The following is a 17,706-nucleotide window of genomic DNA, read 5'->3' as shown; positions in this document are numbered from 1 at the left end:
CCCTCATTTTCTGTTCACGGACCCTGACACCATGCCCAGTCTAAACCTGTTCAGCAGAATCCTTGGAGGACCAGTGTTACTCTGTGTACTAAAGCTCTCTGTACAGCAGAGTCTTGTGTGCATTAAATAGCACATAAAGGTCATTTTCATCACTGTTTATAACATGTTTCTGTGTTGATTAGGACTGGTAAAAAAAGATTCTTTATGTTAGCAAAGTTTACTTTACAACAACTTTTCAAATGAATCAAAATGTTTACTCAGCCATAGATAGATATAGAGATGTAAGTGTGTGATCTGGCAATCTGTTGCACGGGTAGTAACAATATGTCGTATGAGTTTGAGTAAAGTTGGATAACACATGATGGTTTGTGAGTTCTGTGTGGAGAGCATGAGCCCCAAAGGGTCTGCGTAGATGGAACGCAACAACTGCCTCTGATGTAATTGCATTTTTTTCAGCCAATCTCCAAAAATACCCTTTGCAGCCGTTTTCAGTTTCTAGACATGAAGACTGAGTGGTCTAACACTCGAAAAAGATCACCTTTTTGTCTTGTTGAGAAGGGAAAGTGAGATAGCAGGCTGCTGTATATTAACTGAAGTAATGAACTGTATTCAGTAAGGATGCATTCAATTGATCAAAAGTGACATAAAAGAAATTTATGGTACAGAAGATTTTTTATATTTCACACTTTCAACTTTATATAAATCATAACAAATAATGGGTTACACTTTGTTTTAGTGGCCAATTCTCACTGTTAACTAGTTGCTTATTAGCATGTCTGTTATTAACATATAGGTTGTTTATTAGTACTTATAAAGCACTTATTATGCATTACTATATTCTACATTCCCAATCCTACCCCAAACCTAAACTTAACAACTACCTTACTAACAATAAGCAGCAAATTGGGAGTTTATTGAGGCAAAATCATAGTTAATGGTTTGTTAATCACGAGAATTGGACCATAAAATAAAGTGGACCAAATAATGTTTTAATAGAGTATTAAAATCAGTTTTTACTGTATTTTTGATCAAATAAATGCAGTTTTGGATGAACATAAGATACTTAAAACAACTATTTTAAATCTTACCAACCCCAAACTTTGAGTTATATGATTATTATACTGAATGCACCTCTACACAGTGATGTGACATACAGCTAAGTATGGTGACCCATACTCAGAATTCGTGCTCTACATTTAACCCATCCAAAGTGCACACACCCGGAGCAGTGGGCAACCATTTATGCTGCAGCGCCCAGGGAGCAGTTGGGGGTTCGATGCCTTGCTCAAGGGCACCTTAGTCGTGTTATTGCCGGTTCAGGATTCGAACCCACAACCCTAGGGTTAGGAGTCAAGCTCTCTAACCACTAGGCCACAACTTCACGACTACACAGTGTTCAGTAAGTATGCTAGTATGTTAATTCTGGACATATCCAGTCATCCATTTCACTCTCAGTTTCTCATGTGGCTCTTTAAGAGTTTACACTAAGGCTAGAATAACCAGTTAACAGGGTTTAACACACATGTAAGAATGTGGTGTGCATTACAGTCAGTCTTTTCTTTCTAAGCGTCCTCTGATGGTGATGATCACGTCGTCTTTGTAGAGTGTCCTGTAGTAGTACTCCAACTGAGATTTTAGATTAAAAGAGGAAAAACAGTATACGCATTTTCTTATACTCTTATGCCAGCAATGTCAGATGGAATTAAACTTACATTTTCCCTTAAAACACAGAAGCATCTCCTTAGAATAAGGGAAAGAGACAGGTCCTTGCGGCCCCCTCTTTTGACCCCAGACACGGCACCCATCTGCCCCTCATCTCCCGTGAGATAAAGCACGCCAGTCAGAAGAGGCAGAGTAAACTGAAAGCAAATCCACAAGCAGACAGTTTCTTCTGTCCTCTCTGCACTGGAATCCATATCTAATGCATGCCGCTTTGGAGTTGTATTGCTTCATAAGCCCTTCCAACAACATAGGGCCAGTCGCATGCCACAAAATATCCAGGATGAGGAACAGTAGAGGCTGAGACATTTTCCAATCATTCAGCCAGTGCATCAAAAACTATCCCTTTACAAGTGCTCAAAACTTTAATTCCTCTTCATGTAAGCAAAGCTTCTGGTGAGTTAAATATAAACTCAAACTATGTGATGAAAAGTGATGTAAACACACTGGATGAGACTCTAGAGCCTAGAGCACATACTGCCTTGAACTGTTATTGGTTTAAAAATGGGTTTCTTGAAGTGAACAAAGTTTCCAGCAGTCACTGGCTCGTCCTATAAACAAATGTTTGCCTTATGAAGAAGTTAAGAAGGACCAAAATAAAGAACAACAAAAAGTAAATTGATAAAAAGAAAAAAAAAAAGAATTTATTACAATGTTGATCATATTTTAGCTACTGGACATCTTGTCAGTTAAATATATTAAATCATTTTATGATTATCCGTCATTATGCATTAAGTATAACAAAAAGTTCACTAGCAGTTCGTTTTCTCAATGTTTCCAATATCTGATGATCTCACTGATATCTAATGGTTAGTCTTTTACAGTTAACCACAGTCACTGATCTACTCTTAGACAATAAACATCATATTGAGAAACAGTATATTTGTCCAAATCAAAACTGCCTGTTCATTGATATTACATGATTCGTTGCAAATTCCTTTCTGTTAAGTGGGGACAAAATATTAATGCATTTCCAAATTTCAGTCCTTTTGAAATGTGAAAAATAATAGGTCAATATATTTCAAAACTTCAAAAAATTTAGCTCTTCTCAAGCTGTGTAGACGTCCAGAATGAATTTATGTTTGAAATGCATGTTTATAATAATAATTTGCAGGGTTGGGAATAGCAAGCAAAAGTGTGAGACTGAACTAGACACTAACGAATTCTTGTACCTCAAGAATCTGTGCGTTACAAAGATACGCATGTACTGTATATAATGTCTATAATACTTTTTTTTTAATAGTAAGGTGCTTAAGTTGTAATGTAATAATTAGTTTCTTAATCCTTCAACACATCTTTATTATATTTATAAGGTTTAGAATATTTTCTGTACAAATAAGTTACTCTGAAGCATGTAAATGGTCCCCTGATTCCAGATGAGAAAAAAAAATGGTAACACAAAAACAAGCAAATACCAGAGGTAGCGCTTAAGAAGTGACAAGTTAATGAGTGAGACTGAAATCGGTGTGATTAGTGTGTACATATATACATAACGTAGAGATTTTGCTACCTACAAATATTTAGATTGGAAATGTACATGTATATATTGCTGTTCATTTGCCATTATCATTTCTTCTGTTAAAAAAAGCTATTTCTCACCTTAAGCATACAAAAAGGAAAAAATGAAATGCTTTTTTTTTTCTCAATGATTTTCACAAGGATTTCCCAGGACTGTGAGGAAATGTACATGGTAATGATTGTACTGAAATGCAATACACAATCAACAGCTTCTAAACAATGTGTTGTTTCTTTGCTTTGGTACATTAAACTACTAAACTGAGCAACACAGAGAATGAAACTTCATTCTGCTCGGCATTTGTGTCCAGCAGCAGTCAAATATAGATTCCTGCCCACTGCCAGCACTACTAATCTATTAATAGCTGATACTGTAGACCAATTCAACTCACAGTGTCTTCTGAACACTTTACATTTGATATATAGTTTAAATATGATTCAGAAAGTCGCTTTGTTACAAAGCTGCCACTGTGTTTGTTTCCCACAATCAGGCTGAAATTTTCATAGCATTCTTGCTGGTGGTGGATATGTTCCTTTACGTTTCTGACACTCTCATTTACAGCGTCTTGCCGCCGGTCTCCTGAAGCTGTCCGTAGTACAGCCAGGTAACCTTTCGTCCATTCTGCATGCACTGTTCACATGCCTTTATTCTTGCATCTTCCACTCTTGTTTTGTACTGTAAAGTCTGATATAATCCTGCAACCCTAGTCTATGAAAACACTTGGCTGAGACATAAACAGAGAAAGGGGAGGAATGAAGGACCTCCGACCCTCCGGCCCCTCTTCTTCTTCCTTCATCACTCCAGTCTGCTTTCATGTAACTGAGGAGACAGCTATCTGTAAAATGCACTGGGCATGGTAATGTGATTTTATCTTTGTAACTGGTGTATCAGTGTTGATGACAGATCTGCTTTTCAGATTGTGTAACTGAATCTAAAGTAGCCAGGACATTTCCTAGCCCTGTATCAAATGGCACACTTTTTGCACACTTGTGCAGCTGGCACTTGTCCATGAAGTTCACAAGACCGTAGGGGATCCCATTTGTCATGTTAAATTCTGAAAAAGCTGTTTACGAGCCCAGCTGACAGTTTATGCACTAATATTTCATCAACATGTGGGCAAAGAGTAGCATTTGGGACAGAGTCTAGCCCATCACGCCATGGTGTGTGTGTGGTCGAGTCAGGCCAGAGGTCAGTATGTGGAGTCCTTGGTGTTGGTTGACATGTGAGTTGTGGTTGAGTCGTCCGGCAGTGAACCTCTGCGAGGGGATCCGGTGTGGCAGCGCAGCAGTGTGACCAGCTCACGGGACACACTGTTGGAGAAGGCTGTGTAGATCCATGGGTTAGTGCAGGAGTTTAGACTGGCTAGAAGCATCAGGATAGTGAAAGCAGCCCCTGCGTGAGAGAGGAAGGCAAACTCAAAGCCAGGAAATAACATTTGCATTTATTACTGCATTGAAAGCTCAACAATATTGAAATATCTTTGTGTGAATAATATATGCAGGTCTATGAAATTTATTGAAAAACAATTCAGTGAGATAAAATATAATAATATAAACCATAGTTTAAGGCTGACTTCAATATAGGGCTCACTTAAAAGACTAATGCATCTAAAGAAGTAAGTTTGTGCTGATTTTCATAGTGATTTGGTTGCCTGGTGGCTGGTCAAACTGTGCAGAAAGCCCAGTCTAATACAGAGGTGTGAATACCAATGAGATTACCCAGCACTCAGATGAGTGAGCAGGTGTTTGTCTGCTTATATGTTAAGGGGAAAGAAAGCAGGGGACAGTTAAATAAAGAGAGAAATAACAAAAAAAGGGGACACATTGAACACATGATTGATTATTTCTGCTCCTGGAGATCTCCCCTCCTGTATACTTCAGTTCCAGTCAGGCTCTAACAGACCTGCCTACAATTTCCAAGCAACCTTGAAGATATCCTGGTGAACAGATTCAAGTGTTTTTGTTTGTACCTGGAACTAAACGCTGCTGGAAGGTAGATTTCCAAGAACAGGCATCACTGTTTTTGAGATATTCCTGGAGAATGTGTTGCTTGTTTTGTTATGAACACCAGCCTGCTGACAGCAAAGCTATCATTACTCCAGTCTTCAGTGTCTAATACTCCTTCAGAAATCATTCTAATATGCTGATTTGTTGCTCAGGAAACATCTCTTATTATTATCAATGTCAAAAACTTGATGCTTCATATTTTATTCTGGAAAGATTTTTTCTGGATTTTCTGATGATTAGAAAGGGCAAATCTTTGAAATACAGTACAGCAACTTCCTATTTCAGAACATTGCCTATTATGATATGAACCCATTTAAAAATAGATCATAGTGTTTTTAGCTTTCAAGAAGCATTATTGTGTGACTTTACAGGACTAGTATATTCATCTGTTTGCTAATGTCTGACCTTGGTTTGGTGGGTTGGGGTCCCAGGCTGCCCATAACTGAACAATAAAGAAAGGAGACCAGCAGATGGTGTAGACCAGCACAATGACAAGAGTCATCCTCACTGTCTTAGACATGGCCTTAGTCACACCTGGGAGAGGCGGTGGGTGCGAATAATCGGTCGGAAGGGGAAAAGCATCTGGCCACAGTTCAAAAGCTCCAGAGCTATTTGGGTGTCCAGTCAGTGCACACGTGCTATTGGCTGATAATGACTGAGAATGGGAGGGGTCTGACAGATGTTTGGGGGTGTTTTGCAGATGAGTTTGGATGGAAGGGGAGGAGCTGTCTGAAGTTGGGCAGGGCTGGCAGATAGAGCTCTTACAGGTAACAGTCTGAGAATAGTCATCATACAGGCTTGAGGAGCACACTTCCTCTCCTGCATGATGTGAGGGGCTGCAGTGAGCTTGACTGAGACTGCTGTTAGCATGGTGACTGTGTCTGCTCTGTCTGTTTCTCTCCCGGCCTCGTCCACTGCCCCCCTCCCGCTGAGCAAAGTGGAAGAAGACAGAGTTCCTCTTAAACTCTGCTGTCACCATCCGCTCAGACTTCAGGTAGATGTTGTCATGGATTTCTCTGAAGATGCGAACCTGGGATGAAAGAGATACATCAATGTAAAATTATTCCTATAATGCTCCAGAGTCATGTGCCATTTAGAACTGAACTAACACTTTTTTGTTAAGTGCAGTAGCGTGTGATGGACATTTTATGGTGATGTATGGGAAAATTAAAATCCTTGTTTTGTATTAATCTTAATTAAACTTAATTCAGATAAATATGGCTAATCTGTTGAGGAAATCGTGTTTTTAGATTGTGAACAGGGTCACATGACACTAAGTAAATAAGTAAAAAGAAAGCCATCAAAATGATTAGCAAACTTGTTCTGGACTACAGAAAATCCTCTGTGGTGTTACCGTGAATTCCCTTGAATTGCAATTAATAACATTCTTCTTCCTGTTGTTCAAAGTCATGTCCAACGTATGAATTGAAAAGAAGCCAATTATTAAATTCAGAATTTCAACCAATACTGGCACATCCATCAGGTTGTACCCCCCAGTACATCTAATTCCTAATAAACATCCCAAATCTTTGACATTTGCATAATATACACCACGTTCTTATGCTATGAAACAATTTTAGACAAGATATGACCAAACCCAAATATTTAATAATAATAATAAAAAAAAAATGTGTGAGAGCTTTAGTAAAAAAGCTGGAGACACCTGACAGACAGTGATGATTAAGGCTGGTAATACGAATACAGCCACAGTCATCCAGGTGACATATGCTTTAAGACCCCATGGCTCAGCAAAGTGGCCCCAGCATTCGAACACCCCAGGGGACACCTCTGACCGCGAGAAGATAAACACCTGTGTGCAAGCAAATAGACAATCATGAGCCTTGAAAAATAGTTGTGATGCAATTTAAAAAATCAGTCAGGTATGATCTGAGATTGTTTACTCCTCACCTGTGGCAAACTAAGCAGTAGGGCCAGGCCCCACGCAACCATAATGGGGGTGTTCCAGCGGGAGGGCGTACCTCCACGATATGCTTGAAGGGGGCAGCAGATGGCATAGTGCCGATCCACAGTCATGGCAACGATCATATAGGAGGATGCAAACATCCCGACAATCTGCAAATACTTGACAGAGCGACACAGAGCGTCAGGCCCCTGGAAGTGCTCTGTGATGTCCCATACCAACTGCGGCAGCACCTGGGACAAAATTAAGACATATATCTAATTTAGGCACAAAACGCTAAATGGTGCAGGCTGATTGGTCCTTTTACATGCAGTCAAGACATTTAATACATGGCACAGGCTGATTGGCCTTTGCTGATTCTACAACCAATGAAGTCATAACCCTCCACCTCCCTCTGCAGAGTTTTTTGTTTTTTTAAGGTGTCATATGATGTGATTTCAAGTGATCCTTTCACTTTGGAGTGTTACAAGCTCATGGTGCATAAATAAGGTCTGTAAAGTCGCAAAGACTAAAGTCTCAAACCCAAAGAGATATTTTTTTATAAAAGTTTAGACTCATCCTCACCCTCCTAAAACACCTCATTTAAACATGCTCCCACATGTCTACATCATGATGTGGGAAGATTTGCATAACATCGCCCAAATGTCAACGCAAAGAAAGAAGGTGAAAACTTTGATTCTCGCTGTTGCCGCCGGCACCATGTCGTGGAGATGCTGTTTCGTTGTGAAAGTTGCAAAAATACTTTGTTTGGCCTTCCAAAAGAGGACACAAATAAAAATCAGTGGTTAAGTTGTATTTACAACACTGTTCCAGAACAGTTCAACCCAAATATTCAGATGTGTGCAGTGCATTTCATGGAGGACTGTTTCCTGAACCTGGGAGAGAAGACTACAATGCCGGCTGTTGTGACTCACAGTTTGTAAGTACGTTTACATATTTAAAGAATTTGCCAATGATGATTCAAACCTGAGTTTTGAGCAGTGTAGACCAACGCTTGTTGTTTGTCGTTTCTCTGATCACAAATGCAGACATGGTTTTATCTTTACGCGGCGTGATGCAATGCAACACGTAAAATCACAGTATAAGTCATTATAATACATAATTATATCCCCACTGGATGGCTCGTTTGTAATGGGCTTTATTATTTTTGTTTTGTGGTGCAGGTGTTCTGACCAGGACACGGCATCACAGTACGGTGAGGTGCGTTACATTTCCCTCACAAGCTTCAGGTATTCAGCCAGTCACCATGCACTGGATAGCTGGCCAATCAGAGCACACCTTGCTTTTCAGAATGATGAGTTTTGTCGTTTCAGAAAGTTGGGGCATAGAGGAGAAACAATAATGGACAGTATGTTGAAAATAATGTTTCCTGTGCTTGTTTGTAGGGCTGTATGTGACTATATATCGATGGTATTATTATTACTAAATAAACATATGAAACAAAATATATTACTATGAATTACTACTACTACAACAACAAATAATACTTTTATTTTACTGTAAAATTATAATATTCATATTTATGGCTGTCTAAACTTAATTTTTTTCTAACGTTAAATCATGTAAAAGAAAACAGTGCTGCACTATACTCATAAACATGCAGCACATTTATTTAGTATTATGATATTTCAGTTATTGAGATTTGATAATAGCACAAAGCCCTATCACAATTTTAATTTTATTTCAATAAACCATGCAACTCTCATGATATAGAGATCCTCCCTGCTGACACAACATTACTCCCACACCTGATACTTCAGCTGCATTTTAATAAATGTAGTCTCACTGTATTTTTCCATTCAGGTCAATGATTACTTAACCATATAAGCTCATTCCAAAGTACTCATCATTTGTAATAGTCTCAAGAGGCTGTTACCTGAAAGAAGGCCACTACCAGGTCAGCTACACATAGATTGACCATGAAGAGGTGCATGGGAGCATGATGTTTCTTCCTACGCAGCAGCACCCACAGCACGAATCCATTACCCAGAGCAGTGAGAGCAAGCACCAACCCCAGCACCCCGATCTCCGCCTGGGCCAAGGCTTGGTTCCGTACCCGTGGAGGGGCAACTGGCTGGACTGTGGGCCACGCTGTGGTCCATGTGATGTTCTCTGATGGATACAGCCAGAGGAAAGCCTCTGTGCCCCCATAACTGCTGCTGAGATTGAAGAGGGAGCTGGACACGTCTGGCGACCCCTCCATCTCCAGCACAGAGTGACTGGGCTGACCCAAATTCTCTTCCCAAGAGGCCATCCTCATGACCTACAACGAGAAGGACAGACATGAGAGGCAAAACCAAGACATCCTAACACTGATCCCTCTCTGGCCTCAATCGGTCAACAAACAGTTGTAAATCATCGTAATAAAATTAAGTTTCAAATTAATTTTATTTTGTTGGCTATTTCTGTAGCTCTTCTGCAACAGTAAAGGAATGGTGGCGTCTAAATCAAATGAAGTCATTAGGTTGTCTCCCATATCATCTCAAATTAAATTCTCCATCTCTGCTTCTGTTTTTGGGGATGTTTTTAGAGAGCGCTCTTAAAACACCATTTTATCATTAAATCCTTTTTTTTTTTTAGCTGAAACAACAAGAAATGTACACATGTACTCAACAGAGTTTTGATGTTAGTTTTGACATTTGGAACAAAAGGAAACGAGAAAACATAAATAATTTAATTGTTTATGAATTTATTAAAGAAAGCTTTGAATCATCGTCTTTCAATGTTGAAATCTCCACATAAAAGATTTAGAAACCCCATCCGATCTCTTTATATCTGCCTCATTGAGATGCTGCATGGATTATTATGACCAGCTGCTAAAACTAATTTAAGCAGATTTATTTAGCAAATATCTGAAAGATAAATCTGAGAGTGTTTACTCAACCTCTGTCTCTCTCCAGACACAAACATTTGTGGTAAGATTGAGGAAAAGAATATGAAAGAAATATTGGAACCGTTTTAAATCCCTCTTATGGGATGGCATGGACGGGGACGGTAAACAGGATCTAAACTGTTATAATATTGCAAAATATTTCTGTTTTTACTGTGTGATAAACGGAGCTTTGGTGAGCATAAGAGACTTATTTAAAAAAAAAATTTAAAGTCTTACCAAACTGAAACTTCTGAATGGTAGTGTAAATCATTCGAACATTTAAAAGAATGTTGTTGGCACTGGGAAACAAAAAACAGATTTTTTTTTTCTTTCTGATATTTACCAGATTTCTTCTGGTTTTTGTTCTAGCTCATAAGTGCTGTTTAGCCTTGCATGGGTGTATTCCTGTCAGTGTGTTAATGATTTATGTGAGGATTAGCAAGAATGGAACCAGAAAGCTTTCGTATGCGGTTCATTTTAAATTTAGCTCTTGATTCAAGTCCAAATCTTTGAGACCTGCAATATTTCAGTCAGTTCATTCATATTTCACTCCCTCACTCACTCTTCCTGCTCTAATTCTCTCCATCCATCTGGAGTGGTGGTTTTCATCTTGCATTTGCATAATCAATTCACAACAGAAATAACCACTTCAGAGCTGTGCTGGTTGCAGAGTCCCAATGAAATCCTTCCAATTTTTAACACAAAGCCTGGCAAGGTCTTCCTTTGACGTTGCCTGCGGAAAGCCCCTCAGTTGCTCTTGTTGTCCAGTTTGTTGTCTGTTTGCACTCTTTGCATGTCCCAACTACTTTCCATTACCTACTTTGATACCTCCTGGGAAACTAGAGAAAGAGCCTCCTCACACGCTCTGTTTTTTTTAAATGTGTCTGATGCACGTGTGCTAACATAGGCTATTCATCAAGAGGCTAAAAGTGGCTCTGTGATGTGCCCCTGCTGGGCATGTGTGCATGGAGCGCTGAACCAAGTCTCTTTTGTTTCTCATGTTAAACTACACGGACAGCAAATAGAATCTCCATCTCAGATTTTTCTACTAAGAAAATCTTCAGAAATATCCCTTAAGATTGCTATTGCAATATTTTCACACGATGTGGTCAGATTTTTCAAGATATCAGAATCTGCGATCAAATGTCAGAGATTTTAATAACACTTGTTTGTTGGCATCCATTGAAACTTTCCATTCTACAAAAGGTTCTTAATAGTAGAAAAAGGTTTTTCAGATTTTTCTGAAATGTTCTTCACACTAAGAAAATAATGGCTCTTTTAAGAACTGTTCGCCAAAAGGATCTTTGGGGAATCAAAAATGGTCCACTATTTTTGCCCCGATGTTCCGCTTATTTACAGTTAGAGCCAGTTATTTAAATCAGAGTCAGTCTGCAGATTTGAGCTGACAGATTTCATAGAAAATCGCATTGTGTATGATATTCACAGACTCTGCTCCAGACTCTGATTCCATCCAGTCCGAGGATATCATACACTTTAGAACACATATTGTTTTCATTTGTCATGTCTCCTAGAAACAAGGCGCATATTTCTGCGTAAGTTTGTTTGATCTGAACAAATTTAAAGTCTGCTAGTGTATGGTCCTGAGTCTTTATTGTATGATGGTCTGTTTTTCATCAGTTACTATGACACAAGTCAGTAAGTGTATGATGCCCAGTATTTTAAGATCTGTTCAGTTTTAAAAGTTGTGTAATTTAGCCTTAAGGCATTGCTGAAAAAAAAAAAAAACATTTTGCAACCTTTAGTTTTTTTAAGAGTGTCTCCTGAGCTATGAATGAGCATCTTCTGAGAAATCAAAGAATCTGATCCAAACCACACCAAAGCTAACGGAGAAGTGTTCTCTGCTGGTTATCAGATGGACACTAATATATTTCATGTTTCCCATGGTGCTCTGCTTAGAGGTCAAAGGGGCATTGGAAAAAGGAGATGAGTGTGGAGGATGTGAAAGCCAACTGTGGAGAGCAGCAGTGCACTCACTCATCTCTCTCGCTCCTTCACTTCTCTCTCAGTTAGTGTCCTCTCTCTGTTCACCACTATTGTTTACAATATCTGACTTCCATGTAAATATCATCCTTTTACCAGATCAGCCTGTCCTTGATATATCCTAATCTATTCCAGCAATGGCGCAGTAACAGTTTTAGCAAAACTAAACCTGCTTCTTCACAATGTTGATGGTCAGATGTAACTACTACCATTCAGATCTCATCTGCTGAATGGGTTTTAAAAGTGATGCTTCCCAGACCTGTGCCTTTCACAGAATGCTCAGTGCCAGCCCGGGGTCATATGACAGGAGGAAAGGTTTAAGGCACAGCAATGGGGTGCACTGGCACTTGAGCCCATGACCCTTAAGCAGCCCTTTCTAAAGGTGCCTTTTGCCATCAAATAAATATATATGGTGAAAAATTTGAGAGGAAATTGAAGATGTGAGGGAATACATAGAAATGTGCATTGGAAATGGAATTAATTTAAAAATCTGAGAGAAAGATGGTATAAAACCCAAAATGTTGAATCCAGATATTTTTATGATTTTTTTATTTATATAAATATTTCTATATAATACTATATAATTGGTTAAATTAACAGTAAAAAAATCAATTATTTTTGGCAATTTCATATGGCAAAATGGGCAAAAATGGCTAATATAGAATTGAAAAATATATTTAAATAAATATATACAATTTTTAGTTAATTGTATTTCTTTTCTCTTTTTTTTTGACCATTTATATGTCTCAAAAATGTATCAGAATTTATTTATATTGTCCAAAATTTATTTAAAAAAATATAATTTCTTAAACCATAATGCACATGCAAGAATCTTTGTCTTTGTGTTGTAAATGTAGTTTCAGAAATGTATTATATTTCATATGGAAAAACTATGATATGATAACGGTGAACTGAAATTGGTCACAGCAGGTTTTTCGGTTATTTTGCGGTCCGCATCTAGTGAGTTTCTAATGTTAACTTATGATCTCTGTTATTTCAATAAAACAATTTTCTGTTTTCTGCATTTTGGTAGAATTTCTGTAAAACTGTTAAAACACAAATCCTCCTCAAAGACCTATATTTGAAAATAGAGAAAATAGCAGATGACTGGAGTTTCTAGTAGTTTTCTAGTAGTAGGACTGGTCAATAATGTCTTTAATGCAGGGCTTAAAAAAGGGTCAGTTGGTCTGTGAGCTTTTAGACAGAATACTACTCTCAACAAGTAAACAGTGATTTATTTTGACCCAGTGGATGCTGGGAACCCAAGTCTTGCCCCCAGGCACAGGCATCACTATGACCTAATGAATTAAATTTACAATTTAAATGTGGAGTTAATGTACAGTTAATTGTGCAGCAAAGACAAATGAAAAGGTTTAGACGGTTGACCAGGTTGGTTTATTTTATCCATCTGCCACTGAGTATGAGTGAACTGATCTCTCGCTGAGCAGTGAAGAAGTGCTGATAAGGAATTCATCAATGTACGTCAGCACGTCAGAAGAGTTTATTATGTGGCTACACTGGAATCTGTGTGTGTGCGTGTCTGGTGGACTAGGTGGAAAAGACGTGTAAGGAAAGTAATCCCTAATTTATGAACGTCTCCCAGGAATACCTCACAGCAGGAGAAGCTGCTGTGTAGTGCAGCATATCTGAAAATGAAAAGCAGGACAGACAGGAGAGTAAATGGAATGAAGAGAAAGTGGCGATAAACCACAACCGATCACTTGTGTGTGCCCTTTCTAATATAAGTAGCTGTCTGCCAGTTACATACTGTGGGGTCTGAAAGTCTGAGACCACATTCAAATCTGTATTTTTCCCAGTGAAGCCTGGAAGTAATTAAAAAATGAAAAACAAAGAAAAGTTACGATGTACAATTAAAAAGAAACATTTTTGTGACATGTCTCTGTTTGTACAGATGGTCAGATATACTCTTGAAGCTCAAGATGCTTATATATATATACACACAACACACACACACACACACACACACACACACACACACACACACACACACACACACACACACATATATATATATATATATATATATATATATATATATATATATATATATATATGAAGAGTTCAGATGCAAAAGCCTCTAAGTGCCATCTGAAATTTTCATCTAAAATCAGGATTTTTATCAGGCTCCTATATATTAATGTTCAGTTATTTCACTTTAATAGCCTGGAAAAGGACCTGCACATTGCCATTAAAGTAAAATGACTCAACCTAAGCATAGGAGCTTTATAAAAATCCTAATTTTAGACTAAATTTTCAGATGGCCCTTTTGCTTCAGAGGCTTTTGCATCTGAACTCTTCATATCTACATATTAGGAAATAATGCAAAATAGAAGCATTTTCATTCATTGTTTAAAACATCATGTAGTGAACACATACTGTAACTTACTTTGAGAAAAAACTTTCCAAAAAGTAATTGTACATAGCTGTGGCTTTTACTGAGTATTTCTAACTGTTTCCAAGGAGGAAAAAAAAAACACTTGAAACTACATCTTGCTCCTTTATTTTACGTCTTTGTCAAGCACAGGAAAACTCCACTCCACAGGAAGGATGAGCTAAGGATCTGTTAACGCTTTTGTTTTTCTAACCCATTTCCACTGTCTTTTCATGTTTCAGCTCTGTTCTGTTCTCAGGTCCCTCCCAAGAATGCACCTGCATTCCTCCAACACTGACAGTGTTTTTTTTCCAGATATTTCATTTTTAATTAGTCTTTTCAGGTATGAAAACTGTATATACGACATATGACGGGGTGTGTATGAGAATGAAGACACCCAGATCTTGGAAACTGGTTCATGCATGACTACCCCACATTTACTCATTAACTCACTTATATTCCTGTTCAAACAGATCACAGTCTGGCAGTCTTTAAACGCACACTGAAACCATGAAAACTCTAGAAACACACACAAAAAAAGCTATATGAGCAAACAGTCCATATACCCTATTCTCCTGTTTTACTGTGAATATTCTGGGTCATACACAAGGAAAGCATGAGTGAATGCATCATCAGGCATCAGTGGACTTTGAAACCTCTCAGGTTCACGGTGAGAAGCTATGTGATTGTTTCCTTATAAGGGGATTCTGTCCATGATTTCAAAGTTCTTCAGGAGGCTTGCACCCAGTTTGCGATAATGCAACTGTGGTAAACGCCATTGAGATTCGGAACAGCTGTGTCTCAGTTCACAGATTCATAAAGCTTTGTGAGGTTTCAACAAAAGCAGGTCAACCATGTTTACTTAAGACGACTGTGATTCCAGTTTTGCAGCGTTAACAGGTTCCATTGCATAGCTACTTTTGTTTTCTAAATCCTGAACAATTAAGCATGCAATGGTCTCAAGAGTCACTGCATTAAGATTTTGTTCTCTGGTTTAATGCATGTAATGTCACAAAATCCTTCATAAGTCAATCAATCATAAATATGACCGCCCCACATAATCACAAAGACCAAATGTCCAGTGACTCAGCCGTTTTTCATGAGTAAAGCTTTTATATGAAAGACAGTAAAGCATTTTAGAATCTTAATTAAGAGGAAAACGAAAAACATCAAGTGCACTTAGCATCGTTCTGAAACAGAGGCTCCTGTGTGATGACATGAAAATGATGGATAGATGTACTGTGATCATTCCAGCTGACCTCAGCCATCAAAACACACAGTTCTGAATGGGCATTTACACACAAATATTATGAAATATTGTGTTCTAAAGTTAATTATTTAAACATTGTACTGTATTGACTCTAATGGACTGCTACATTCATGCATATGCGGTCCATATTCTACAATGTAAAAAGATGGCATTGTGGCGGCTGTATAATAATATATCAGCCTACATGAAGTATTAAAACATTACATGATGAAACAAAGTTCGTGAAGACAGGAGCATTTACTATATATAATATTACCCACACAAACACATGGCAGTCATAATGCAATAAACGACTAAGCAATATCAAATGTTATTGTTACCTACACCTTTTTAAATAAAATGTTATTAAATGTGACGGATGACAGGGAATTCGAAACGGCCTTTTACTGTTTAGCCGGTCAAGTGACTGATTTTACTTCGCTACAAAAACATATAGCCTATACAGTCATTTAAGCTAAGGTAAATTGCCAGTTATTTTACTATAGTATAGTACAGTATTTTCCTGTCCAAAGTACGAAAATTTTAAAGTATTAGGAAATAATGAAGTCAGAAATCATGCCTACTCGATCTCCACGTGACTTTTCTTTTTGTATTTTGCTGGACCGACACATTCATTCATCATCGTTTTCAAAGCTCAAGTCTATAAAGTAAGAAAATACGGTAATAGATCTTTTTTTTTTTTTTGTAGTTAATTTAAAAACACATTTACGACTCACCTAGCTGGTCCTCAGTTCATTTGAAAAAGGTATGCAATAATATTTAGCTATAGTTTTAAAACAGGCTATCATTTTAGTTTAGATTATTTTTACACAGTGGGAAAGCAGGATCGTTATTTATGTAAGTGATTGAATACTCAGTATATAATAGTAATCCAATACTTGCATGCATTCAACAATATTAAAGCATTAGCGAGCACGTGAGTGACAGTGGCGCGCGCGAAGGGCGAGCTCTATATGTCCGCGCAGATTGATTAGCAGCACTCACCATCAGCCAGCGCCGTTTCTTCACTGTAAGTATTTCACTTTGCCATGTAATCCACAGTTTTCTTCACGAACTAATCCATATAATGCTCTGTCCATGCCACGTCCGCGTTGACACTGAATCAGTTTTAGATATCTGCAGTCTACCATTGTAACTTTTTTTGGCAATTATGTAAATAAATTATTTTATTGCCAAAATATTCTGTGCTGTTAGGCTAAGCTAATTTTACCTACACATTTTTAATGAGTTCCTGTCTGTTCAGCTTTCATATCGAACAGAAAACTGCGTCTAAATGTCATTCTCATGCTCTCTGTCTGTTATGTCTCATATATTTTCTGCTCTGGTGCGCGCACTAAACCTAATTTGCTTGGGCTACTTCTGTTCCTCCTACTGTCTCCTTCTCCCTCCCTCTCAAAGAACTCCTCCCCTCATTCGACTTCTTTCACACTCCAAAACCTTCCTTCATCCAGTTGATCAAATGAGCTCCTTGGATGGATTGGTCACATTTTAGTTCACTGCAAATATTTAGTTAAACTTCTAAATTGTAGGCTATTTAATAGACATTTAATCATGTAATTGTAATACTTTGCTATTTAAATTAATTAATTGATTACATTAATACTGGTCGTTTTAAATAGTACCAAACTCTTCCCAACATTTCAAGACAATAATTTACTAAACGTGACAAAACTCAACAACTCAACACCTGCATATAAAAAAAAAACAATTATACCCTTAACAAAAAAAAACAAAAAAAAAAAAACACATAGATTTTTTTTCCAGACATTTTTAAATGTCATTAACCCAGACTGCAAACATAATTATGTTAAATATAGTGTTCACTTTCATGAAGTCTACAGAAGCACAGATTATTAAATTTTATGGAGTCGACAATGAAAATTCAGTTATTATTCTTAGTATATACAGATTAGTGTAAATAAATTTTCACAAACTGATCCATATCAAATAAGAATTAAAGAATGTGTTTCTAAAGTGATTGTACAATTTTATATAGAAAATATATATGA

At 37.7% G+C, this 17,706-nt stretch overlaps 1 protein-coding gene across 1 annotated transcript; it reads right to left on the bottom strand.

The window, feature by feature from the left end:
* Positions 1 to 167: 167 nt before the first annotated feature.
* Positions 168 to 17,020, bottom strand: LOC127944466 (vasopressin V2 receptor). The gene is made up of 6 exons (XM_052540402.1): positions 16,682 to 17,020; positions 9,039 to 9,425; positions 7,150 to 7,395; positions 6,905 to 7,051; positions 5,647 to 6,271; positions 168 to 4,627 (listed from the first exon to the last, which is right to left on the bottom strand). The coding sequence occupies exons 1-6, from the start codon at positions 16,682 to 16,684 to the stop codon at positions 4,425 to 4,427; spliced, it is 1,611 nt and encodes a 536-aa protein (XP_052396362.1). The 5' UTR covers positions 16,685 to 17,020; the 3' UTR covers positions 168 to 4,424.
* Positions 17,021 to 17,706: the final 686 nt, after the last annotated feature.

Source organism: Carassius gibelio, chromosome A23, assembly GCF_023724105.1.
Source record: "Carassius gibelio isolate Cgi1373 ecotype wild population from Czech Republic chromosome A23, carGib1.2-hapl.c, whole genome shotgun sequence".
In the NCBI taxonomy this organism is placed as follows: domain Eukaryota; kingdom Metazoa; phylum Chordata; class Actinopteri; order Cypriniformes; family Cyprinidae; genus Carassius; species Carassius gibelio.
Note: the sequence above shows the minus strand (reverse complement) of the source record. Positions and strands in the feature narration are given on the sequence as shown.

What these genes read in the sequence shown, in the direction of transcription:
- LOC127944466 (XM_052540402.1), bottom strand. An exon ending in TGGTAGTGGCCTTCTTTCAG is followed by an intron (nt 7,396 to 9,038) that starts GTAACAGCCTCT and finishes ATTTTGTCCCAG; the next exon opens with GTGCTGCCGCAGTTGGTATG. An exon ending in CCCCAACCCACCAAACCAAG is followed by an intron (nt 4,628 to 5,646) that starts GTCAGACATTAG and finishes TCTCTCACGCAG; the next exon opens with GGGCTGCTTTCACTATCCTG.